At 36.2% G+C, this 27,411-nt stretch overlaps 1 protein-coding gene across 1 annotated transcript in view; it reads left to right on the top strand.

Annotated features, from left to right (window-relative positions):
- The window catches only part of USH2A (usherin), a 687,474-nt gene that overhangs the window by 45,754 nt on the left and 614,309 nt on the right, over nt 1-27,411 (top strand). The window contains exons 4-6 of the mRNA XM_078078672.1: nt 23,558-23,621; nt 25,948-26,242; nt 27,197-27,381. Of these exons, the coding sequence (XP_077934798.1) occupies nt 23,558-23,621; nt 25,948-26,242; nt 27,197-27,381 (544 nt within the window). The remainder of the gene's footprint in view (nt 1-23,557; nt 23,622-25,947; nt 26,243-27,196; nt 27,382-27,411) is intronic.

Raw genomic sequence — 27,411 nt, 5'->3', positions numbered from 1 at the left:
GTGCTACAAGGGAAAGGGTACTTTAAAATAATTTTTGTCTTTATTCTATCAATTTATAGGTACAGTTGTACCTACTGTATCTTTTCTCTAATTAGAGATGGCATATAGACTGGCTCATTACTTCTGCCTAATGAGCCAGGCTCCATGCCACCTCTCTAATCAGAAAAGAGATAGGTACAGAATGTTCCCATGGACTTATTATAAATCATTTTCTTTCTCTCGCTCCTTTTTTTTTTTAATCAAAAAATTAAGTCACTGTCCTCCATACTTTTCTCCATACCCAAGATGGTTTCATTCAGGAGAGGTAATTGTGCAGGAGATTACCGCGAGCTGAATTAAGGGTGCTCTCATGCAGTGCCGGGCCGGCTGTCTCTGCTTTGAGCAGACACTGCCTCAAACCCAGGCATATCAAATGAAGGCCCAAAGGAGATCAAGATGTCTTTCCTCTCTTTCTCTGGTTGGGTTTAACTTGTTTCCCTGTTTCTGTACCCAGGAAGCAACAACTTTTCACATGAGTGTTGGCTTGCTGCAGAGCTTTGGGTGTGTGTGTGTGTGGGCTGGGGGAGGGGGGGTTTCTCATCTTTAACTACCATAACTTTCTAGAAAAATATGTTACCAATGACACTTTCTCTTGCTGCAGGCCTTGTTTTTGCCTCCCCTAGGAAATTAATCATTGACCAGATAAATGCTTTTCACTGACCCCTGTATACATATTAATGAAATATGTATAAATATAAAGTATATATGCTAATGAGATAATATGATTTGGTTGGGCTGATTTTTTAATATACAAATAGAAACACCTTAGACCATCTCTATCAACCAGTATGTGTCAGTTCCTTCTTACAGCACTTTCTTCCATTGCAGGTTTATTCAAATGCCTCCAGTTGGGCATAAAACCTAGAGGAGTTATGGTAGCAGACATGTAATTACAAGTCTCTAATTTCACTCTGGTATAAACTATAACATCCCCCCAAATTTTGGGTTTAAAAATACAAAATTATACGAATCAAACCTTTTCAGGGCTTCTTCTGAACTCATTTATCAACAGAGTTCTAATTTCCCTATGTTATGTATTTAAAGGTGTGAAGCACTTTCTTAGGAAAGTAATTGGACATTAAAGAATCAATGAAGATTTGTTGTTTATCTGAGAAAGTGAAAACACAGGAAAGAAAAGAATAATCATCTAAAGCTAACTCCAGCTTCCTTTCCCTTCCATGTTTTCTGCTGTGTGTTGTATCTTAATTCATCTGCTTGTTTTTCATTCTTTAGTTGAAATACTACCTTTAACTTCTGCTGGCATCCCATAGGTTAACATGTGTAAGCTCAGCTAGGTACAGAGGACAGAGGAGGAAAATACTGAAACATCTGACATTTTCCTTGTACTTGAGATTATGATAAAATTTTTCTGAGAGAATTATTTTTGGAATTAGATTAAAAAAGAAATAGAAAAGTATAGAAATTGATTAATTAAGACAGGCTAATAGAATGGAAGAAGAGTATAGAAACAAGGCATATATATAGGTGAAGAGGAGTTTAAAGATTGAGGTGGTGTTTCAGATGGTCCTAGAGAAGATATGTAACAATAAATCAGGACAATTGGCTAATGAAGTTACAAAAATTAAAAGTATATGCCTTACAACCATACCAAAAAAAAAAAAAAAAAAAAAAACACACCTGCAGATGAGTCAAAATTTAAGTGTAAAGTATATAATCATGAAGTAGTAGAGGAAAATAAGAGCAAATGTTTCTACAGTCCTGGCATATTGAAGACTTTTATTAGCATGATTCCATGGCCAGAAACACTAAAGGAAAATATTGAAAACATCTGACTAACAAACAGAGAATTTAAAATTCAAACAACGCTTGTCATTTTGTACTTAGTTTGGTAAGGAATAAAAAAGAGATGATATTAGTGTGGAAAGAGTTTGAGATAATCTGGCAAACTATGAAAAGTAAAAATGTGAATACTATTTCATCCAAGAATTGTACTTCCAGGATATATCTCAAGAATATAAGTAGAGAAGGCCTTAAATATATACTCAAAAGTGCTCATTGTAGAATTCAAGTAACAAATAACTGGAACCAATTAAAAAAATCCAAAGGGAGTTCATTAAACAAATTTCAAATTATACCTACAATGGAAAAGGAAATATGTCTATTTGTAGAGACATGGCTGTAGGTTCATAATGTGTTATTACATGAAAAAGCAAGTATGTAGTATAACATACTACATACTTTAGAGTATAATATACTCTAAATTGAACATGGGTTGACAAAACACAAATCTACATTGGACATTTAAGTTGTACATACAAATTATTATTGCTGTAATAATTAGTGCCTAAGAAGCAAGGCATGAGATTTAGAATCAGACAGCTTTGGGTTTGAATCCCAGCTCTGCTTCTTAAAAGCTAAGTGACTTTGGCAAAGAATTTCACTTCTCAATCCAATTTCTTGATTTGTCTTCCTAAATTTTCTAATTTGTCATGTGTATACATAGTTTTCAAGGTGCTTGTAAAACTTATAAATAATATGTATTTGGTTCATGTTAGGTACTTAATAAAATGTTGCTGTCATAAATATTAATGTTAATATTGTTAATTTAGATATTAAGTTTATTGATTTTTGTGAAACTTAAGTATTTTTAAATAATGGTCATTAACAATATTTAATTTTTGGCTCAAAGTCAAAATTTTCCTGGGGTGAGGAGGGATAAAATGTTAGAGTAATGATGTGCTAGGTGTTTGAAAGTGCAGTTATTTTGTGTAGGTGAACCCCATGAAATAATCTTTTTTTCTTTAAAGATTCGCCCTCTCTGATATGCTTCATTGTTTTCTGCAAACCCTATGTTCCACCTGCTATTATTTCTTTTCACCCTGAAGATCTTCTTTTTCCACTTTTTATAATTTAGTCAGAGGGAAACACACTCAAGTTTTGTGAAAATGTCTTTAATTTATCTCTGTTTCTGAAGGATACTTTCACTAGGTATAGAATTGATAATTGTTATTTTTTTCAACACCTTAAAGAATTTTGATTTATTGTTGCCTTCTAGCCTTCATTTTTTCTGGTGAGAAATCAACCATGATTCCTATCAATGTTCCCTTGTATGTGGTAGTTGTTTTTCTCTTGCTGCTTTTAAGATTTCTTCTCTGGTGTTAAGAGTTTGACTAAGTTGTGCCTATGTGTAGTTTTTACTATTACCCTGGTTGAGGTTTGATCAGACTCTTAGATGTGTAAAGTGATGTTTTCATTAATTTGAAAGTTCTTGATAATTACCTCTTTAAACTTTTCTTTCCTTTTTCCATTTTCTTTCTCCTCTTCCTCTTGAATTTCAGTTAAATTTATTTTAGAGCACTGGATATCATCCCACAGATCCAGAGCATTTTTGTTTATTTGTTTTTGTCTTCCCTATTCTTTGGTCCTGGTGTTTCTCTTTGCATATTTCCTTTTGCCCTGTCTTGAAATGCACTGATCATTTTCTCTTTTTTATCTAGGTTACTGTTAAGTCTCTGTAGAAAATTCTTCATTTTTAATATCATACTTTTCATATCTAGCATTCCCATTTGGCTACTTTTTTGGTAGATTCTATTCTGTATGCAAATTTCCCCAGTCTAGTCACACATATTGTCATTCTCCACTTCCACTAGATCTTTTGGTATTTTTGTCTTAGGTATTTTCAAGTCCTTATTTGATAATTCCAATGTCTGGGCTACGTATGCATCACTGCCTATTGATGGTTTCCTCTCTTAACAATGGGCCACATTTTCTTCATGTGTCTGACAATACTTTTGTTGTGTGCTAGACATTTTGTATATAGGACTGGAAACACAGTGAATAATATTTTGAGAAAAGAGCACTGCTGTTTCTGTCAGGCTTCTAAGGAGAGAGAGAGAGAGAGAGAGTGAGTGAGAGAATATATTGGGGGAAAATGAGTAGAAGAACAGCATCAAACTGATTTGAAGTTGATCTGGATGTGGGCTTTATTACAGTTTCATTATTATGTCATTCACCACTGGTTTCAGATGTTTAAAGATAGAATCAGGATGGGTGCAGACTCACTGTGTGCTTGGGCTCTTTGGAATTCTAAGCTCTTGATCCAGCCTAGTATGGCTCACTCTCCCACCTCCTGTTTTCTTTTAGGGAGATAAGCAGTCCTGGGGTCCCATCTCTCCTGTGAAAATCTTGTTAATTTGTAGACTTTAATTCATTTAGATTTTTTTGTGTCCTCTACTTTCTAATGGGTTAAAAAATGATTTTATAGGGGCACCTGGGTGGCTCAGTTGGTTAAGCATCTTCCTTTGGCTCAGGTCATGATCCCGGGGTCCTGGGATCCAGTCCCGCATCGGGCTCCCTGCTCAGCTGGGAGTCTGCTTCTCTCTCTCCCTCTCTGCTCTTTCTCTCTCTCAAATAAATAAATAAAATCTTTTAAAAAATCATTTTGTAGCTTATCTGACATATTTTGATTATTGGGTTAATAGCAAAGTGATGGTCCCTTGCAAATTTCTATGTCTTTTTTTTTTAAAGATATATTTATTTATTTATTTGAGAGAGAGAGATTGAGAGAGACAGAGAGCGAGAGAGAGCAGGAGCAGGGAGGAGAGGGAAAAGCAGGGAGCCTGATGCACAGCTCTGTCCCAGGACCCTGGGATCATGACCAGAGCAGAAGGCAGATGCTTAACCGATTGAGCCACCCAGGCACCCCACAAATTTCTATGTCTTAATCCAAAGTTGAAGTCCAGCCATTATTGTAACATCTAATGGAACTTTTCTAGTATTAATGGAACATTTCAAGGAATATGGATATGTTGTTATTCTTCCATCAAATTTTTTTTCTGACTCCCACTTTCCACCAGACACTGTTTTGTTTCTTTGCTCCTCTTTTAAAGCAAAACTCCCTCAAAGTTTTGTCAATGATAGTTGTCTTTAGTTCTTCTTTTCCAGGTCTACTGTCTACAGTCAGGCTTTAGCTCACCACTATAAACTATACTTGTTAAATCTCTATTGACCTTTACATCATAAACTAATAGTTAATTTCACATCTTTATCCTATTTGACCCATCAACATCATTTAATGAGTTGAGATCACTCCTTCATTGGTATACTTTCTTCACTTGGCATCTAAGACCACATTAGCTCCTGGCTTGCCTCTGAGTTTCTAGTTGCTACTTCTCAATTTGATTTCCTGCTTCCTCTTTATCCACTTGACTTCTTAATATTGGTATCCCAGGCCTCACACCTTGGCTCTCTTCCCAAGTCTATATACATGCACTCCCTTAAGCTTCACCTCCAGATTCACAGTTTTAAATACCATCTAAATGGCTTGAGTGCTAAATTGAAATCTACCTTCTGTCCTCCTTCCCCCAGCCTCTTTCCTAAGTTCCCAACTGCTACATCAGGCTAGCTAAAATCTCCATTTGGATGCTTAACTTATATCTCAAAATTATTTTTTCACAAACTGGACTTCTGATGTGTTAGATCTCTTACTTGAACCCACACACCGTTTCTTCCATAATCCTCCGTATCTCAGGTAAGGGCAATTTCATTTTTCCACTAATTCAGAATAAAAGATTGGAGTCATCCTTGCCAATTCTTCTCACGTGTGATATGTTATGTGTCAGAAGAGTTCTGTTGATGTTACCTTCAAAATATATCCAGATTTTGATTCCTTCTCACCACCTCCACTAGAATCAGCCAAGTCCAGGGCATGGTTGCTGCTTTTGCCTGGATTACTGCAAAGTCTTTTAACTGCCTCCACCCTAGCCCTCCACTTTATTCCCACACAGCCATGTGTGTTCTATTACACATGAGTCACATCATGTTACTTCTCTGTCCTACCTCACCAGAGTGAAAGCCATGATTTTTAAGATGGCCTATAAGACCTATATGATCTCACTGCAGTTACTTCTCTGGCTTTACTATTACTATCATTTCTTGTGTTCACTTTGTCTCGCCCAAACTGGCCTTGTTGCTGTTTCTTGAATATGTGAAGCACACTTCTGTCTTAGAGTCTTTGCAGTATTCACTTCCTTTAGTCTGGAAGTCTTTACATACTGATATCCACAGGGCTGACTCCCTCTCTTATTTGGGTCTGCTCAAATATCACCTTCTTAATGAAATCTTCCCTACCACCCTGTTTAAAATTGCAAATACCTCGGGGCGCCTGGGTGGCTCAGTTGGTTAAGCGACTGCCTTCGGCTCAGGTCATGATCCTGGAGTCCCGGGATCGAGTCCCACATCGGGCTCCCTGCTCGGCAGGGAGTCTGCTTCTCCCTCTGACCCTCCTCCCTCTCATGCTCTCTGTCTCTCATTCTCTCTCTCGCAAATAAATAAAAAATCTTAAAAAAAAAATAAAAAAATAAAAAAATAAAATTGCAAATACCAGTTCACCACTTTGGGTCCTCATTATGCTGCTCTTTTTTTTTCCTCCCATGACACTTACCATTTTAAAATGGAGTTACTTATTTTTGTTGAATATGTATGTTTTGCCCTCTAGAATGTAAATTCTGTGAGGACAGAGATTTTTTTGCTTACATTGTTCACTGATGTATCCCAAGAGCCTAGAAGATTGCCTGTCACATGGTAGCATTCAGTAAATATTTGCTGTTTGCTCAATAAATGAATGGAGTAGGAGGATCTAAAGGGTAGAGCTTATAGGTACAGCTTAAGTTAGTCAGCCTTACCTCTCTGGTAATGTTCCAGAAGTGATATCTAATAAACTTGTTTTGTTCATTAGAATAGAAAATGTTGCAAAGCAGTAGTTGAGCAGACACTGAATAAAGGAGAAAAAGGAGTCAAGGATGTATCATAAAAAGAAAGAGGGATGTTGGGGTTTTGTGTGTACATGGGTGCATATGTGAGGTAGGAAGGAAGACGGGAGAAGAAGAAAAAGAGGGAATGGTTAATGGATGGGAGGAGATGAGGGAAGGGAGAGCATAGCGAGTAAACTGAGGGGAATGAGCATTGATTATCTGAGATAGAAAAGGAATATCCTACTAGAAGTGACAAAAGGTCATTTGAAACAGGTGACTGGATTTGAGGATTGATTTAGGGTTAATGATACAGAGGTAAGAATATTCCTTATAAAGGTTATTTTTGAAGTTCTAGAAGCAGACAAAATTCTTGAAGGAGAGAACTGTAGAAAAAAATCTAGAGCTACAGTTAGAAGTTTGGGGGATGGGGTTAAAGAGGAGAGGCAACTGAGGAGATACAGATGTGGTCTAGAAGGGTTATGATATTAGAAGACAAGTGAAGAACATTTCAAGATGTTCTTTAATAATATCAAGCAGCAGAATATTAAGGAGAAGAAGTTATAAAACTGAGAATCACACCTAGGTTGGCCATCAAGAGTGCACTGGTGGTCTAGGAGAGAAAAGGGATCTAGATCATTTACAATGAGACTGAACGATAAGGAAAAAGAGGCTTTGAGTGTAGATACTGGAGAAAGCTGGTTGTGAAGAGAAGGAATTGGATGAAGTGAGCATCACATAAGTTTCTGTTTTCTGGTGGTGGTTTACAACTTTTGAATATTTTATGGCCATCTGTTGATTCTTCAGGATAACAACTTTCTTTTTACTAATGTAAATAATGATTCTGGAGGTGAATTTGCAAAATTTCTTAGTTCAAGAAATTTTATAATAGTGTATGTATTGTACATTTGTATAATAATACCTGTATTAATTGTATGTAACTGTACATCGAATGCTTGCTTTTTGTTATTGTCTGCAGTGATAGTTTTATTTGGAGATTTATTTTCTTCTTATGGTTCCATAACAATGGGAGTATATTCTTATCCTTTGCTATTGATGTCTCAAAACAACATTAACAATAACAACAAAACCAGAAAAAAATTCCATTTTTTTTTTTTTTGGCATAAAACCCTTACCATTTTGAGCATTAAAAAAGTAAATGAGCAAGCTGTTTTGATGCTCTATTCTAGAATCATCATATTTTGAAGTTCTAGATTTTTATGATTTGTTTTTAAATTTGTTTTTGAATATAATGTTTTCTTCAGTGTCACATTGAAGTGAATAGAGATCAGATAATTAACCTGATCCCTTCATGCATACCTTTATTTTCAATTTGAATTCTTGATAGGAATGATGAAAGGCCATTGTTGAAAGGACACAGATTTGTTTTTTACATATGTGAATCTATTAATGGTGTTGTCAAAATGCTCAGTCTTTAATATTTGTTATTTTCAAAAATAAAGATTCTTAGTTTGATATCATACTAGATATTATTTCTAAAAAAATGCAGTGGTTATCTTTAATTTTTTTAACCTCTGGGTAGATATCTCTATTTAAAGGCATCTATGCCAATTATTATACTTCTACTTCTAAAATTTTTGGTTCACAAAGGGCAGATCTAGTCTTAGTAACTTAACCTGTTATTACCATTTTTTTGACTTTAACATTTATAGTAGCATCTAACTTTCTAAAATAACTTAGAAATGTCCCACTTTCTTTACATCAGTGATTTTTCCAGGCAATGGACATTTATAGCATTGAAATTTCAAAATGTATTTAAAACAATTTTTAAAGATTCTTAAAGATCCCCTTTCCTATTCTATATTTACATGTATCATTCTCATGTATGTTTTATGCTTTTATTATAAGGTTGAATCATATAAAATTGCCATTTTTATACGTTAAAAATGGCTAAATATTAGCTATTTCAAATGGTTCAACCTAATATGTACGTAAATATCCTTAAGTAATATAATACTGGCTTGTATCTTCATTCTCTCAAAATGTGTATGAATGGCTTCTTAGTATATTTTCAACTTGGTTTTTGCACAATTGTTTCTAAGAATTACTTCAAGTCTCGTTCATTCATTTTAGTTGCATTATTAATATCTCATTTTATGAATAAAAGCATGTATTACTTATTTGTTCCCAAGTCTAGAATTAGATTTCATCTCTTTTTATAATTTATAAAATTGTGTAATTGTAAGTTTCTCCTTGTACACATTTGTTTTACTTCTTCCTTTCCAATCTGGAAAATGTTTATTTTTCTTGCTTAATTACCCTGGTTAGTATGTCCAGAACAATGTTGAATAGAAGTGGCAAAAGGGGACTCTGTGTCTTGTTCCTAATTGTAGGGGAGAGCATTCAGTTTTTCACCATTAAATGTAATGTTAGCTGTAGATTTTTAGAAATGCCCTTTATCAGATGGGGAAGTTCCCTTCTTTCATAGTTTGTTTTCCTAATGAAGTAGTGTTTTTGTAGAGATTACTTAAAAATATAATGAAATAGTGTTGGAATTTGGTAAATGCCTTTCCTGCATCTATGGAGATGATCATTTGTTTTTTTATCCTTTATTCTATCAATATTGTGCATTATTCAATATTCACATATTGAATCAGCCTTGTATCTCTGGGATCAATCTCACTTGCTTATGGTATATAATCTTTTTATTTATGGTGCTGGATTTGGTTTACTGGTATTCTGTTGAAAATTTTGACTGTATTTATAAAACATATTGATCTGTAACTTTGTTTTCTTGTGATGTCTTTATTGGTTTTGGTATCAGAATAAGATGACATCATAGAGTCAACTCACTCTGTGAATGATTTGAGAATTGTTTCTTCATCTTCTCTTTTTTGGAAGAGGTTGTGAGGGATTGGTGCTATTTCTTCTTTAAATGCTTAGAAGAATTCGCCAGTAAAGGCATCTGATCCTGGATTTTCTTTGTGGATAATTTTTTAAAAATTACTGACTTATTCTCTTTGCTTATTAAAATTCTATTCAGATTGCCTGTTTCTTCTTAAGTAAGTTTCAGTAGTTTGTACCTTTGTAGGAATTTGTTCATTTTATCTAGGTCATCTAATAGTATATAGTTGTTTATAGGATTACTTTATAATCTTTTCATGTCTATGAGGTCAGTTGTAATGTTCCTTCCTTCATTTCTGATTTTAGTCATTTGACTCCTCTCCTTGTCTTCTTGGTCAGTCTAGCTAAATGTTTGTCAGATTTGCTAATCATTTCATAGAATAAACTTTTGATTTTGTTGGTTTTCTCTATTGTTTTTCTATTTTCTATTTCATTTATGTCCACTCTAATCTTTATAATTTCCTTCTTTCTGCTTGCTTTGGGTGGAGTTTCCTCTTTTTCCCCCTAGTTTCTTACGGTAGAATATTAGGTCATTGATTTGATTACTTTCTTCTTTGATATAAATATTTCCAGCTGTATTTCTCTTTAAGCATCTCTTTATCTGAAACTCATGAAATGTGATATGTTGTGTGCTTATTTTCATTTGTCTTAAAGTATTTTCTAGTTTTCTTGTGTGATTCTTTCCTTGACCCATTGGTTATTGAGAATGTGTTTGGTTATAGTTTATGTGGTATATCTTTCTTCTACCTTTTAACTTTCAACCTTTTTGTTTCTTTGAGTTTATCTCTCAAAGAAAGCACATAGTTAGATCATAATTGTGTTTTTTGCCCCCATTCTCCCAATATCTACTTTTCTGGGAGATGTTTATACCATTTACATTTAAGGTAATTATTGATAAGGTAGTTGAAATGTCACCTTGCTATTTGTTTTCTATATGTCTTTTTTGTTCCTCTATTTCTCCATTACTATCTTCTTTTGTGTTAATTTTTTTTAAAAGATTTTATTTATTTGGTAGAGAGAGAGAGCATAGGCGAGAGAGAGTGAGCGAGAGTACAAGCAGGGAGAGCTGCAGGCAGAGGGAGAAGCAGGCTCCCTGCTGAGCAAGGAGCCCGATGCGGGACTCGATCCCAGGACCCTGGGATCATGACCTGAGCTGAAGGCAGCCACTTAACCGACTGAGCCACACAGGCGTCCCTGTGTTAATATTTTTGAGTGTACCATCTTAACCGCCTTTCATTTCTTTCACTATACTCATTATCTTGTTAGTAGTTTCCCAGGGTATTACAGTTAACATTTTATAACAGGCTAGTTCTAAATAATACCAACTTAATTTCAATAGTGTACAAAAACTTTGTACCTCTATAGTTTTGTTTCCCTCCCCCTTGTTATTGTCATTCTTATGGTGTTAGATGCCCCTTAACACAGATTTATTTATTTATTTTTGTTTGTTTGTTTGTTCTTGAGAGAGAGAGCCCAAGTGGAGTGGCAGAGGGAGAGCAAGAGAGAGAATCTTAAGCAGGCTCTAGGTTCAGCACAGAGCCCGATGTAGGGCTCCATCTCAAGACCCTGAGATCATGACCTGAGCTGATATCAATAGTCAGACACTTAACCTACTGAGCCATCCAGGTGCCCTGACACAGATTTATAATGATTGTTTTATGTGGTTGTTTTTTAAATCAGGAGAGAAAAAATAATTACACCTAAAAAATACATTTATATTCTCTTTTATATTTATCTTTGTAGTTACTTTTAAAGGGGCTCTTCATTTTTTCATGTGCATTAGAGTTACAGTCTAGGGTCCTTTTCTTTCAGCATAAAAACTTACTTTAGTAGTTTTTATGAAGCAGGTCTATTAGTCACAATTGTCTCCAATTTTGCTTATCTGGGGATGTCTTAATAATTTTTGAAGAATAGTTTTACTGAAAAAATATTTGGTTGATAATAATTTTTTTCTTTTAGTGCTTTAAATATGTCATCCCACTGCCTTCTGGCTTCTGTGGTTTCTGATTAAAAATATGCTGTTAAGGGGCGCCTGGGTGGTTCAGTGAGTTAAGCGTCTGTCTTTGGCTCCGGTCATGATCCCAGGGTCCTGGAATCGAGCCCCGCATCAGGCTTCCTGCTCAGCAGAGAGCCTGCTTCTCCCTCTGCCTGCTGCTACTGCTTGTGCTCTCTCTCTCTCTCTGTCAAATAAATAAATAAAATCTTTAAAAAAAAATATGCTGTTAATCTTGGGACACCTGGGTGGCTCAGTTGGTTAAGCGTGGACTCTTGATTTCAGCTCAGGTCATGATCTCAAGGTTGTAGGATCAGCCCTGTCTTGGGCTCCATGCTCAGCAGGGAGTCTGCTTCTCTCCCTCTCCTTCTGCCCCTTCCCCCATTTCCTCTCTCCCTCTCAAATAAAATAAGTAAATCTTTCAAAAATATGTTGTTAATCTTATTGAATATACTTTGTATCAGATGGATCATTTCTCTCTTGATGCTTCCATGATTTTCTCTTTGTCTTCCAACAGTTTGATAATGATATATCTAGTGTGGATCTCTTTGAGTTTATCCATCTCAGAGTTCTTGAGCTTCTCAAATGTGTAGATTAATGGTATTCATTAAATTTGAGAAGGTTTTAGTAATTATTTAAAAAAAAATTTTTTTTCCTCCTTTTTCTATCTCTTTCTTGGGATTCTTATTATACTTATGTTGGTACACTTGTGTGTAACACCTGTGTCCCACAGGTCTCTGTGTCTCTGTTTATTTTTCTGCATTTTTTTCCCTCTTTCTCAAACTAGGTAACCTCAGCTGACCTATCTTCATGCTCACTAGTTCTTTCCTCTGCTCCTTTGTATCTGCTGGTGAACTCCTCTAGTAAATTTTTGTTTTTACAATTTGTCTCCTTTCATATTCTCTATTTGCTGAGGCATCATTCTCATAATTTCCTTTCGTTCTTTGAACATATTTAAATTAGTTGATTTAAAGTCTTGTATGGGTTTACAATTGGCCAAGTTTCTGTGGCTGCTTCCCCCCACTGCCAACTGTGTATCAACCTATCAACTATAGTTTCTTTTTGTTGTTGTTGTTTTTGCATGTGTCAGTTTTTCTTTTCTTTTTTTTTTTTGGTTAAAAACTGGACATTTTAAATAATATAGCAGGTCTGGAAATCAGTCTTCCCTTTCCTGGGGTTTGTTGTTGCTTCTGTTTGTTGCTTCTTGCTTGTGTAGTGACTTTCCTGAATGAATTACATAAAGTCTGTATTATTGTCACATGTGGCACTGAAATCCCTGTTCAATTAACTTAGTGCTCAGCTAAGGGATTGAAGAGAGAATTTCTTAAATTTCTAGAATGAATAAGTTTTTCAGTCTTTGCTAAAAGCTCTGTATTTGTGTTGCAGTGTGCCTCCAACATGTAAGGGGGTAAGCTGTCTTCTTTAGTCACCACTCCCTGCTTGTGCAGAACTGGAAGGTCAAGCAGAGAGAAGAGATTAGACCTGAACTCTTGGCCATGCACATAGCCCTTTGCATGTGCATGGGCTTCTAGATTTCCAGTAATGTTTCAGAGCTTTGTAAAGCCCCCCATGGACATGTCATACTTCAACTTTTCTATTTTACTTTTTTGATTTGTTTGTTGTTTCTCCAACTGTTATCACTGCCTCAGGCAACTGCAATGTTAAGCAGTTGCCACTGATTGTTCCCAACAAACATCCCTAGAGAAAAGACTTTCCACTGGATAAGCTCTGAGTCTGTTCAGGTCTTGCTCATGGGGTTTTCGAGGATATCGCTAGAAAGATTAAATAGTGACAGTTTCCTGAGGTTGGGGTTTTGTAAGAACTCCAGTCTCATTCTGATTTTTCCAATGGCTGCAGGCTGCTGCCTTTCACTGTTATTATGGATGTTTATTTTCAAGGTTACCACTGAGAGGAGGATGGGAAGAGAGGAAGTTAAAATGCCACAAAAACATGCTATTCTTACTGATATTCAGACAAAAAAAAAAATAAATCCTCCCTCTATTGTTACAAAACTTTGGTTAATTTATAGATTTCCAGAGAAGTTGATCTGGCACTCTTTGCTAGTGTTTTCATTGCTTTTATGGCAGAGAGAATTGTCAGTTATTCTTATTCTGTTATTCCTAATGACATCCTGTGATTTCTTTCATCATTGTCTTGCATTTTTTCCTATATACACTGCCATGTTTTAATTTATAACTAGTATTTCATGTTTGTGGCTAATATAAATGGTACTTTAAAAAACTTATTTTCAGTGTTTCATCACTAATATATAAGAATTGAATTGATTTTTATATATTTAACTTGTATCATGTAAAATTGTTAAATTCTCTTATCACTTCTTGTAATTTTTATGTAGATTCACTGGGATTCCCTAAGTAGACACTCATGTTATTCATGAATAGAGGCAGTTTTATTTCTTCCTTTCCCATTTGTGTGACATTTATTTATTTACGCTTTTTGAAAACTTGTCTTTACCCTGATTTATATATTAGATTATTTACTCACAGTTTTCCCATTTAACTATTTTTGCTGTGCTACCTGTTGTAATGTGGATATACTAATTTTTTCCAGTCATTATCTGTTTTCTGAATAGACAACTATGAGATATTTCTGGCATGAGCCATATCTATTTCCTTGATCTATTTATATTATTTAGACCTATTTTTGCCACATGAATATTTTTTCAAAGAAGAATCTTTTTATGAAATACTTATTCCAACGAATATCTATTGTTAAAGAATTGGTAACTAGCAAAGAAATGAGTAAAATCTATTTTTTATGACTGTATCCTTGAAATATTTTGTGACATTTTCCCCAGAAATCAAAATCATAATTCTCTTACATGGAATGGATGATTCACATTAACTCTAGGTCTTTAGAGAACTTTTTCTAACTTTTTTGTTGGGAAAATTTCTTCAAATATGAATTCTGCAGTAGAGGATGTAATTGTTCTATGTTCATACTCCAAAACTTAAAACTAAAATGATTTTTAAAGGTCATAAAACACAGCCTCTTTATTTTATAGATGATAAAATATATTTCGTTATCCCTCTGCAGCAGAGCTTCCCTTTAACTATTATTAAAATATAGGAAGTGAATTCTCATTTATCAGCATTGAAATGTACACCTCCATTTCTACACCTTGGCCTGACTACCATCATCTTTCAGTTGTATTACTGTAATAGCTTAACTGGCCCTGCTACTTCTACTTCTCACTACTTCTATTCTTAACACTTTGAATAAACCTGAGATCATGTCACTCCTCTACTCTAAACCCTCCAGTGACTTCCTATTTCATTCAGAATAAAAATCAAAGTCTTTACAATAGGTTTGAAAGGTTTTTAATGATTTGAATCCCATTACCCCCAGCCAGTTACTTGTCTGACCTACTCTTCCAATAGCCTCCCTTCTATTCTGCCCCAGGAAGCTAGCTCCTTGCAGTTCCTCTCACATGCCAACCATATTGCCTTAGGGGTCTGTGCATTCATTGACTCCTGTCTGGAATATTTTGCCCCTACATATATGCATGATTCATTCCCATTCTCCTGTCAATACCACATTCTCAATGAGGCCTCTCTTGAACATACCATCCAAATTAAAAATCCAGTCTATGCTTTCCAAACTGGTCTAATTTTCCCAATTTATCATAGCATTTATCATGTTCTAGGATATTATATAAATTGCTCATTTACTATGTTCATCTAGCTGCTTGAATGCAAACTCCATAAAAAGAAGTTTTTTTGTTTGTTTTGTGCCTATTTTGTAAACCAGTATATCCTTGGAATCCATGAAAGTGCCTAGCACAGAGGGGCCTTGGCAAGATGGCAGAGCAGTAGGAGACCTAAATTTCCTCTGGTCCCAGGAATTCAGCTAGATAGCTATCAAACCATTCTGAACACCTACAAACTCAACAGGAGATCAAAGAGAAGAATAGCAGCAATTCTATGAACAGAAAAGCGACCACTTTCTGGAAGGTAAGACGTGCGAAGTGAATCCGAGGTGATATATGGGAAGATAGACCATTGCAGGAAGGAGCCTCCGTCAGCCAGCTACTGGCGATAGAGCAGTGGAGCACAAAATTGGAAATTTTAGAAGTCTGCTCCGCTGAAGGACGTCCCTCCAGTGGCTAAGCAGGGGGTGGAATCCTCGCTGGGACAGTGTGGTCTCAGGACCCTCAGGGTCACAGAAAGACCGGGGGTGCCTGAGTGCAGCAGAGCTCCCAGGTATCAGAGCGGAGAAGCTGGCTTCAAAGATGGAGCCAAGGAGTGGGCTCTCCGCTCAGGGTTGCCATAAACTATGACCCAACAAGCGACAGATCCAGGGAGACTCCCCTTCTTCCCCCGGAGGAGCAGCGTGGGAGCTCACCACAGGAATCTACTGGGTATGGAGACTCCAAACAGTGTCATATGCAAAAGATGGAAATGCTCAGTCACAGGCCGGGTGAGCAGGGAATGCAGCCGGAGACCTGGGAGAGTGGAGTGATTGACTGCTTTTCTCTGGGGACTCACTGAGGAGTGGGGCCCAGAGCTCTCAGCTCCTCTGGGACCAGAGATTGGGAGGCCGCCATTTTCATTCTCGTCCTCCAAAGCTGTACGGAAAGATTTCAGGGAACAAAAGCTATGAGAGCAAACTGGAGCAGATTACTTAGCCTGGCCCCTGGCAGGGGCGGGGCAATTCTGCCTCTGGCAAGGACATATGAGAATCACTGCAACAGACCTCTCCCCCAGAAGATCAGCAAGAATAGCCAGCCAAGACCAAGTTTACTGATCAATGAGAACAGCAAAACCCCAGAGCTAGGGGAATACAACACATAGAATTCATGGCTTTTTCCCATGATTCTTTAGTCTTTCAAAATTAATTTTTAAAATTTTCTTTTTCTGTTTTTTTTTAGTTGAATTTTTCTTCTTCCCTTTTCAACCAACATCTTATCAATCCTTTTTAAAAATCTTTTTTAATTTTCATTTTTACAGTCATATTTTATCCCTTCATTGTATTTAACCTTATTTTTTGTATATATATGTTTTGTTTTCTTTAAAATTTTGGGATACACTTTCTTCTAACAGACCAAAATATACCCTAAATCTAGTGTATGATGTTGTCCTAGTCTCCCGCCTGATCACATTTTTCTTTCTCTCTTTTTTTAAATTTTTTTTCATTCTTTTTTCAACCAACTTCTTATCAATTCCTTTTTTAAAATCTTTTTTAATTTTCATCTTCACAGTCATATTCCATCCCTTCATTGTATTTACCCTTATTTTTGTATATCTATAAGTTTTTCATTCTTTAAAACTTTGGGAGGCAATTTCTTCTAACAGACCAAAATACACCCAAAAATCTAGTATGGGGCTCTGTTCTATTCACCAACCTGATCATATTCCTTTTCTTTTTTTTTTTTTTTTAATTTATTTCCCTTTCTTCTCCCCCCGGTTTCGGGTCTCTTCTGATTTGTTTAGTGTATATTTTTCTGGGGTCATTGTTACCCTGTTAGCATTTTGTTCTCTCATTCATCTCTTCTCCTCTGGACAAAATGACAAGACAGAAAAACCTCAAAACAAAAGAACAAGGAGCAGTACCGACTGCCAGGGACCTAATCAATATGGACATTAGTAAGATGTCAGAACTAGAGTTCAGAATGACAATTATAAAGATACTAGCTGGGCTTGAAAAAAGCATAGAAGATGCTAGAGAATCCCTTTCTGGAGAAATAAAAGAACTAAAATCTAACCAAGTCGAAATCAAAAAGGCTATTAATGAGGTGCAATCAAAAATGGAGGCTCTAACTGGTAGGATAAATGAGGCAGAAGAGAGAATTAGTGATATGGAAGACCAAATGATGGAGAACAAAGAAGCTGAGAGAAAGAGAGATAAACAACTACTGGATCACAAGGGGAGAATTCAAGAGATAAGTGATACCATAAAGTGAAACAACGTTAGAATAATTGGGATCCCAGAAGAAAAAGAAAGAGAGAGAGGTGCAGAAGGTATATTGGAGCAAATTATAGCAAAGAACTTCCCTAATTTGGGGAAGGAAACAGGCATCAAAATTCAGAAGGCACAAAGAATCCCCCTTAAAATCAATAAAAATAGGTCAATACCCCGACATCTAATAGTAAAACTCACAAGTCTCAGAGACAAAGAGAAAATCCTGAAAGCAGCTCAGGACAAGAGGTCTGTAACCTACAATGGTAAAAACATTAGATTGGCAGCAGACTTATTCACAGAGACCTGGCAGGACATATTCAGAGCACTAAATGAGAAAAATACACAGCCAAGAATACTATATCCAGCTAGGCTGTCATTGAAAATAGAAGGAGAGATAAAAAGCTTCCAGGACAAACAAAAACTAAAAGAATTTGCAAACACCAAACCAGCCCTACAAGAAATACTGAAAAGTAACCAAAGAAAGAGCCTAAAAGCAACATAGACCAGAAAGGAACACAGACAATATACAGTAACAGTCACCTGACAGGCAATACAATGGCACTAAATTCATATCTTTCAATAGTTACCCTGAATGTAAATGGGCTAAATGCCCCAATTAAAAGACACAGGGTATCAGATTGGATAAAAAAACAAGACCCATCGATATGCTGTCTGCAAAAGACTCATTTTAGACCCAAAGACACCTCCAGGTTTAAAGTGAGGGGGTGGAAAACCGTTCACCATGCTAATGGACACCAAAAGAAAGCTGGGGTGGCAATCCTTATATCAGACAAATTAGATTTTAAACCAAAGACTGTAATAAGAGATGAGGAAGGACACTATATCCTACTTAAAGGGTGTATCCAACAAGAAGATCTAACAATTGTAAATATCTATGCCTCTAACATGGGAGCAGCCAATTATATAAGCCAATTAATAACAAAATCAAAGAAACACATCAACAATAATACAGTAATAATAGGGGACTTTAACATCCCCCTCACTGAAATGGACAGATCATCTAAGCAAAAGATCAACAGGGAAATAAAGGCTTTAAATGACACACTGGACCAGATGGACTTCACAGATATATTTAGAATATTCCATCCCAAAGCAACAGAATACACATTCTTCTCTAGTGCCCATGGAACATTCTCCAGAATAGATCACATCCTGGATCACAAATCAGGTCTCAACCGGTACCAATAGGATCCAACAGTACATTAAAAGGATTATTCACTATGACCAAGTGGATTTTATTCCTGGGCTGCAAGGTTGGTTCAACATCCGCAAATCAATCAATGTGATACAATCCATTAATAAAAGAAAGAACAAGAACCATATGATCCTCTCAATAGTTGCATAAAAAGCATTTGACAAAGTACAGCATCCTTTCTTGATTAAAACTCTTCACAGTGTAGGGATAGAGGGTACATACCTCAATATCATAAAAGCTATGAAAAACCCATGGTGAATATCATACTCAATGGGGACAAACCGAGAGCTTTCCCCCTAAGGTCAGGAACACAGCAGGGATGTCCACTATCTCCACTGTTATTCAACATAGTACTAGAAGTCCTAGCCTCAGCAATCAGACAACAAAAAGAAGTTAAAGTCATCTGAATTGGCAAAGAAGAAGTCAAACTCTCACTCTTTCCAGATGGTGTGATACTTTATGTGGAAAACCCAAAAGATTCCACCCCAAAACTGCTAGAATTCATACAGGAATTCAGTAAAGTGGCAGGATATAAAATCAATGCACAGAAATCAGTTGTATTTCTATACACCAAAAACAAGACAGAAGAAAGAGAAATTCAGGAGTCGATCCCATTTACAATTGCACCCAAAACAATAAGATACCTAGGAATAAATCTAACCAAAGAGGCAAAGAATCTGTACTCAGAAAACTATAAAATACTCATGAAAGAAATTGAGGAAGACACAAAGAAATGGAAAAACATTCCATGCTCATTGAAAGAACAAATACTGTGAAAATGTCAATGCTACCTAGAGCAATCTACACATTCTGCAATCCCCATCAAAATACCATCCACTTTTTTCAAAGAAATGGAACAAATAATCCTAAAATTTGTATGGAACCAGAAAAGACCCTGAATAGCCAAAGGAATGTTGAAAAAGCAAAGCAAAGCTGGTGGCATCACAATTTCGGACTTCCAGCTCTATTACAAAGCTGTAATCATCAAGACAGTATGGTACTTGCACAAAAACAGACATAGATCAATGGAACAGAATAACGAGCCCAGAAATGGACCCTCAACTCTATAGTCAACTAATCTTCAACAAAGCAGGAAAGAATGTCCAATGGAAAAAAGTCTCTTCAACAAATGGTGTTGGGAAAATTGGACAGCCATATGCAGAAGAATGAAACTGGACCACTTCTTTACACCACACACAAAAATAGACTCAAAAGGAATGAAAGACCTAAATGTGAGACATGAATCCATCAGAATCCTTGAGAACACAGGCAGCAACCTCTTCGACCTCAGCCACAGCAACTTCTTCCTAGACACATTGCCAAAGGCAAGGGAAGCAAGGGCAAAAATGAACTATTGGGACTGCATCAAGATAAAAAGATTTGCACAACAAAGGAAACAGTCAACAAAACCAAAAGACAACTGACAGAATGGGAGAAGATATTTGCAAATGACATATCCAAAATCTATAAAGAACTTATCAAACTCAATACCCAAAGAACAAATAATCCAATCAAGAAATGGACAGAAGACATGAACAGACATTTCTGCAAAGAAGACATCCAAATGGCCAACAGACACATGAAAAAGTACTCAGCATTACTCGGCATCAGGGGAATCCAAATCAAAACCTCAATGAGATATCACTTCACACCAGTCAGAATGGCTAAAATTAACAAGTCAGGAAACGACAGATGTTGGCGAGGATGTGGAGAAAGGGGAACCCTCCTACACTGTTGGTGGGAATGCAAGCTGGTGCAGCCATTCTGGAAAACCGTATGGAAGTTCCTCAAAAAGTTGAAAATTGAGCTACCCTACGACCCAGCAATTGTACTACTGAGTATTTACCCCAAAGATACAAATATAGTGATCGGAAGGGACACATGCACCCCAGTGTTTATAGCAGCAATGTCCACAATAGCCAAACTATGGAAAGAGCCTAGATGTCCATCAAAAGATGAATGGATAAAGAAGATGTGAGATATATATATATATATTATATATATATATAATGGAATATTATGCAGCCATCAAATAATGAAGTCTTGCCATTTGCAACAACGTGGATAGAACTAGAGGGTATCATGCTAAGCGAAATAAGTCAATCAGAGAAAGATAAGTATCATATGGTCTCACTGATTGGAGGATTTTGAGAATCAAGACAGAGGATCATAGGGGAAGGGAGGGAAAAATGAAACAAGATGAAACCAGAGAGGGAGACAAACCATAAGAGACTCTTAATCTCAGGAAACAAACTGACTGTTGGAGTTGAGGGAGGTGGGAGGGATGGGGTGGCTGGGAGATGGACATTTGGAAGGGTATGTGCTATGGTGAGTGCTGTGAATTGTGTAAGACTGATGAATCACAGACCTGTACCCCTGAAACAAATAATACATTATATGTTAATAAAAAAAAAATTTTAAAAAAAGTGCCTAGCATGTAATAGGTTCACAATAAATACTTGTTGAATTAATGTATAAAAGAATAAAACCACCTTGACAATTTAAAGCCATGATTCTGGCTTTGACAAAAGCAAAGCATTCATCATTTTTGCTTTCAGTTGTATTAGGCCTTTCAAAATCACAAATGATTATCTCTTATTTTTCATGATCTGTATTTTCTGGGTTAATTGAGATAAAACGTTTAACAATGGGCCATTTTAAATTCAGGGTGTAGAAATAGAGCATGGGTTATAAAGGATGTGGATTGGATGTGAATAGGTGAAGGTGAAGAAATAAACAAGAGGTAGATCTAGCTTCCTTCATTTAGGAAGACAACATTACCTCTTACATCAGAAAGAAAATTCATATCATGACTAATTTCCTTTATTTGTCTTCCCTACTCCCCAGACAAAAGCACACAGCACACATTGACTTAACTGTATTCATATCTGTTCTTCCTATCTTTCCTCCTATCTCCAAGAAAGGCATATCCTTCCTTATGCCATTCCCTTTTGCGTAGCTTTAGATCATGGATCCAGGTCAATTTATCAAGTTTTCTAGATGGCCAATCCACCAATGGATATTTTATCACATTTTCTTATTTCTTTTAATTATACATTTTAAAGTAAACTGTGTTGGGGGTTTAAAAATTTCTATAAAGTTTTATAATATATATATATATACACACACACATGCACACACACACATTTACACAGACACATACTCTTTTTATGCCAAGTGTCACCCTCTTTGCTCATTCATCCTCTTGCTTCTGAGATCAACATCTCAGACTATTCAGTGTGCTAATTCTACTCTGCATCTTCTATTCATCAGATATATCCTTACTCTGCCCTAGTTTCTTCCATGTTACCAGCAAGAAGCTGGAGCAAAAATTGGTCAAATATTCTTTTTTTTTTTTTTAAAGATTTTATTTATTTATTTGACAGAGAGATAGAGAGCACAAGTAGGCAGAGAGGCAGGCAGAGGGAGAGGGAGAAGCAGGCTCCCTGCAGAGCAGGGAGCCTGATGCGGGACTCGATCCCAGGACCCTGGGATCATGACCTGAGCCGAAGGCAGCCGATTAAGCAACTGAGCCACCCAGGCGCCCGGTCAAATATTCTTTAAAACTCTATCATCAAGACAAAATAAAAGGAGTACAGCTTAAAAAAAAAACCACATTTGAGGAAATGGTCATTTGATAAGTTGGCCATTGCTCTAAATTTAATTAAAAACCACTTAATTATTGAATTGGTACAAGAAGGTACAATCACATCCCCTTTTGTGTTCCCATGATCCAAACTCTAGCTAGAATTTTGCCATTTTAATCAAGTTTTTCTCATTATTGTAAGCATAAGAAAAAAGCCCTTAGAGGTAGTAGTTTCCTTAGGTTTTTCTGTTCCCACTCTCTTGGGCTTATCTGTTATTAAATCCTAAATAAATATTTGCTAAATGAATCAATAAAATAATATTAAGTGGTTTAAGGTTGATATCTACCTACACCTTGAAAGTTCACCTAATTCAGTGAAGAGTGGGCTTTGAATCTGGCTTGTCTTTGAAGAATTCTCAGGAGATAATGGAATTTGAGACTGAGGTAGAATGCCATTGATACATGTGAATAACTCAGAATTTATGAGTAGGAGGTTTTCAATTTATCCTCATTTACTGGAGATTTTCTAGACCAGGCATTAATCTAAGTTTGGAGATGACCCAAAGTGATACTCTGGAGCTTGGAGACAGAACAGGGGGGATGACAGAACAGGTGGGGAGTCTTTCTCTTGGCAATGCAAATGCTCTGGAAATTGCAGTTGAAAGTAGATGACAATCAAATTTAGCGCTGATAACATGATAGATTTATAGGTTTATAAACTAGAAAGAAATTTGATTTGGAGAGTTATGGAATGAATAAGTCACAGGGATGAAAAGTACAGCATAGGGAATAGAATCAATGGTATTGTAATGCGTTTTATGGTGACAGATGGGAGCTACACTTGCGGTGAGCATTGTATAACATATAGAGTTGTCGAATTATGATGTTGTACCCTTGAAAGTAATGTAACATTGTATGTCAGCTATATCCCAATTAAAAGAAATACTAAACAAATTTTTTATTTGACCCACAAATTAGGCCAGTAAATAGGCTGGGCAAATACTCACTTTGACTTAAATTCTGCAATGTCTGTGGAGGTAACTATGACTATTAATTATTATGTGGAACAGGCAAAACATATGTTGGTCTGTAGGAGTTCGAAAGGGCTCTGATATAAATATGATTGAAAATTTTATAGCTTTAAAGGAATTTCACTTGCATGTTTGTCAGCCTCTGCTTGGAAAACTGCGACTTTTTATATTATGTATATTATATGTCCTCTGCAGGATTAGAGCAGTTTGTTGGAAGAATGCAAGATTTTCGATTTTACCAAGTGGCACTTACAAACAGGTAAGTGAATGTGGTGTTGTAGATCTCAAGAGGTGTAAGAATAATTCCTGAATTCGCTTAAGTAAGAGTTACAAAAGATTATATTATTTTCATCTTTACAGCATTTGACAAATATCACCCAATTAATGTTTACAGTGTTTGCTTTGGCTTAGTCTATTGTTGTTATTCACTAGTGCTACTCTGTTGGGTAATTCCTTATAATATGAAATTGATGAAATTCTTTACACAGGATTTTCTCTAAGGAAACTAGATTTTTGAACAAGTTGTATTATAGAATTTGGGGTACATTGTTTTAAATGTTCTATATGAAGTAGTTTCTGATATGTAAGAGACTGCTCTATCTGCCTTTTAAAATTGCTTTGTTGAATTTGTAAGTACTGAGAATTTAGAACAATGAAAATGATTATTTTGATACATGGGAAAGTCTCAAGAGACTGAGCTATTAGACTTGGAGACAAGAAGAATGAGTATTTTTGTTATATATTTTTCTATTTCCAGTGAACAAAAGTTATATAGACTTAGACTAGTGTTAATCAAGTATTTCCTCAACTTGAGAGTAGGTGGGGAATCTTTCCTAGGGTTTCTTAAAGACACATAGATTTTCATTCTCTTCAGAAAAGTTCAAGTGAAATTCTGCTTAGATGTCCTCTGAAGTTTCTTTCCCAAGTAATGATTTGATTGTGTAATAGTATATTGTTGTATGGATTTGTTGATGTGGTTTACTTCTATTAAGGATCAGAAAGAATGATGTTTATTCATATTTCTTAAAGGAAGATGCAGATTAGTGTGGTGAATTTCCAAATGACAGGAGTAGCTCTTGTCAATTTGAGGAGCCTTGCTCCTGAGGCGCTGCTATGGTCAGCGGTATGTCCATTAGAATTATAAACTTTCTTTACTAATTACTTTACTAATTAGTAATTACTAAATTTACTAATTAATTCAAGTAATGTAAGTAATTTAGTAATTACTAATTTACTAAACCTATTATTAGGGAGATTCCCTGCCAGCAGTCTCACTATCCTTTAAATCACCTCTGTCTAAAATTCTGTTGCAATAATTTGGGGGGGGTTGATGAGGTTTTTCCTGGGGGCCAAGATATCACTTTTGGTCCCATTCAAAACCTGGTTTTGTTACGGAACCTGGACTGGATCGCCCGATGGAAGAACCAACCGGTGCCTAGAGATCTTGGAGGATAGGAGGTTTATTTAACACTGGCGGGCTCAGAGGAGAGTGGTCTCCAAAGGTCTGAGCCCTGAGCACAAACAAAGGGGGCAATTTATACACTTCTACTTCCACATACTTGGCACTAAGTAAGTGCACAAAGTGGGGCAGGGAGAAGGACCCGGATTGGTGCGTGCGGGAAGCGGGGCAGGGAAAAGAACCTGGAAGAACCCCGGGGTCAAGGACTGGGACTCTCTTGCTGGCTCGGTGGGCCATCCTCGGACACAGATTTTCCTCATCAGTATCAGTTGGAAAATATCAAAAAGATTTAAAGAAGAAGGCATGATTTCATGTGATTTAGTGAATGGGAAAAACCGCCGGACTCATCCGCCCCACTGGAATCCGAGAGAAGAAGCCTGGTCTCCCTAGTTAGACCTGGGTTACTGGTGTTGGCCTACCTGAGATGTCTGGAAAAGTATTATGGCAAAGAATGCCTATAAATAGAATGACTAATTCTGACCTAGAACAGGAATATTGCCCTTAATGGAAAAATTAAATATGTCTGCCTGGAATTGGCATTATTCTTTGGCTCTTGGCAGCTGCCAGGTGATCTGAAGCCGCTGAAGCACTTTAGGGGGCCCAGATCTGTACTGATGAGTCCCAGGAAACTACTGACAAATGGTCTTGGCCTCAGTCCCTTTACTTAAAACAACAGCAGATAAAATGGTACTTGTTTTTTATTTCTTTCCCATGGATGAATTGGAGACACTATCTATAACCCTTAGTATTTTCAGTATATTATTGTTCACTTTTGGGGTAAGTCAGTTTAACAGCCTGAATGAATGTTACCTTTCTTTTTCATCACAAATAGGTACAATAAAACATTATGATAGGTAAATAAATATCTCAATAATCAGACAAGGGCTCGCCCACGCTTCTCAATGTAAAAATAAACGCTTAAGAACTTACTGTTTCTAATATCCATTTTATGAGTATGCTTGTTTGGCCAGGAATGAGTTTGATTTTATGTCCTGTTTAGAAAATAATTAAAATTAAATGGAAAGTCATCAAAGCATTAACATAGTGATATTCATTTGTAACAACCCTTGGAAGTTCTATTACTGCTGAGCTATTTGTCCTTATAGTCTGTTTCTTACACCAACAGGGAGATTCTGGAAGTTTTTTCTGGAGATCTGTTCAGATTGCATATCCAGTCACATTGCCGCTGCCCTGGCAGCCACCCTAGGGTCCATCCTTTGGGACAGCGGTACTGCATTCCTAATGACGCAGAAGATACCACCACTGATAGGGTGTTACGGCTGAATCCTGAAGCCCATCCTCTTTCTTTTGTCAATGATAATGATATTGGTACTTCCTGGGTTTCACAAGTGTTTACCAATATTACCCAGCTTCATCAAGGAGTGACTATTTCAATAGATTTGGAAAATGGACAGTATCAGGTAATTTGAAATAATGGGGTATATTAGTTTCCTGTAACTGCCACAACCAATCACCACTAATTTAATGGCTTAAAACAACAGAAATATATTCGCTCACAGTTCTGAAGATCAGAAGTACAAAATGAAAGTATTGGCAAGGCTATTCTCCCTCCAGAGGCTCTAGTGCAGAATCCTTCCTTGCTTCTTCCAGGTTCTGGTGGCTCCTGGTGTTCCTTGGTTTATGGCTACATAACTCCCATCTCTGCTTCTATTTGCAGGGACCTTCCTCCTTGTTTCTCTGTGTCAGTTCTTTTTCCTCGTTCTGTTGTAAGGCCCAGCCTTCATCCAGGATGATTTCATATTCAGATCCTTAACTCAGTTACATCTGCAAATACCCTATTTCCAAAGGTCACATTCACAGGTACCAGGAGTTAGTACTTGAACGTACATATTTGGGGATGAAATTCAATCTACTACAAGGTGAATTAGGCGATTGAACATTACTTCACTAAAGTAGTGTATAATAATATATGAAATAAAAATATCTAAAAGAAAATATGAAGGGCCTATTTTTTTAGATATTTGTATGAAATCATATAAGATATCAAAAATTAATTCTTTTTATTATTAAGTAGTACAAATTAATAAAAACTGAGGTGCTTATTCTAGCTAACTACTTAAGAAGAACATATATAACAATTATGTCATGGAAGTAAGGTTCTTTTTCCATGTCTTTATATCAAACTTAATATTAATTTGCACTTAATTTATAAAATCCTTGAGAAGGGATGGATATGCAATTGTAGAATGTGTTACTTTTACTATAGGGCTATGAAGTCTCTGGATGTCTGATAAATATTTGATAATTATCATTATGAGGAAGTAAGCTATTATATTTGAAACTAACAAGTCCCTGGTTTGATTTATACTGATGGGTCAAACTTTAAAGACAATGATTAACTTATCCATTTTCAGGTGTTTTATATTATCATTCAATTCCTTAGTCCACAACCAACAGCAATAAGGATTCAAAGGAAGAAGGAGGACAGCCTAGATTGGGAGGACTGGCAATTTTTTGCTAGAAATTGCAGAGCTTTTGGAATGGAAAATAATGGAAAATTGGAAAATCCTGATTCTGTCAACTGTCTTCAGCTTTCCACGTATGAATATTTAACAAATAATTATATTTG

This window comes from Halichoerus grypus, chromosome 7 (assembly GCF_964656455.1).
Source record: "Halichoerus grypus chromosome 7, mHalGry1.hap1.1, whole genome shotgun sequence".
NCBI classification, from domain to species: domain Eukaryota; kingdom Metazoa; phylum Chordata; class Mammalia; order Carnivora; family Phocidae; genus Halichoerus; species Halichoerus grypus.
Note: the sequence above shows the minus strand (reverse complement) of the source record. Positions and strands in the feature narration are given on the sequence as shown.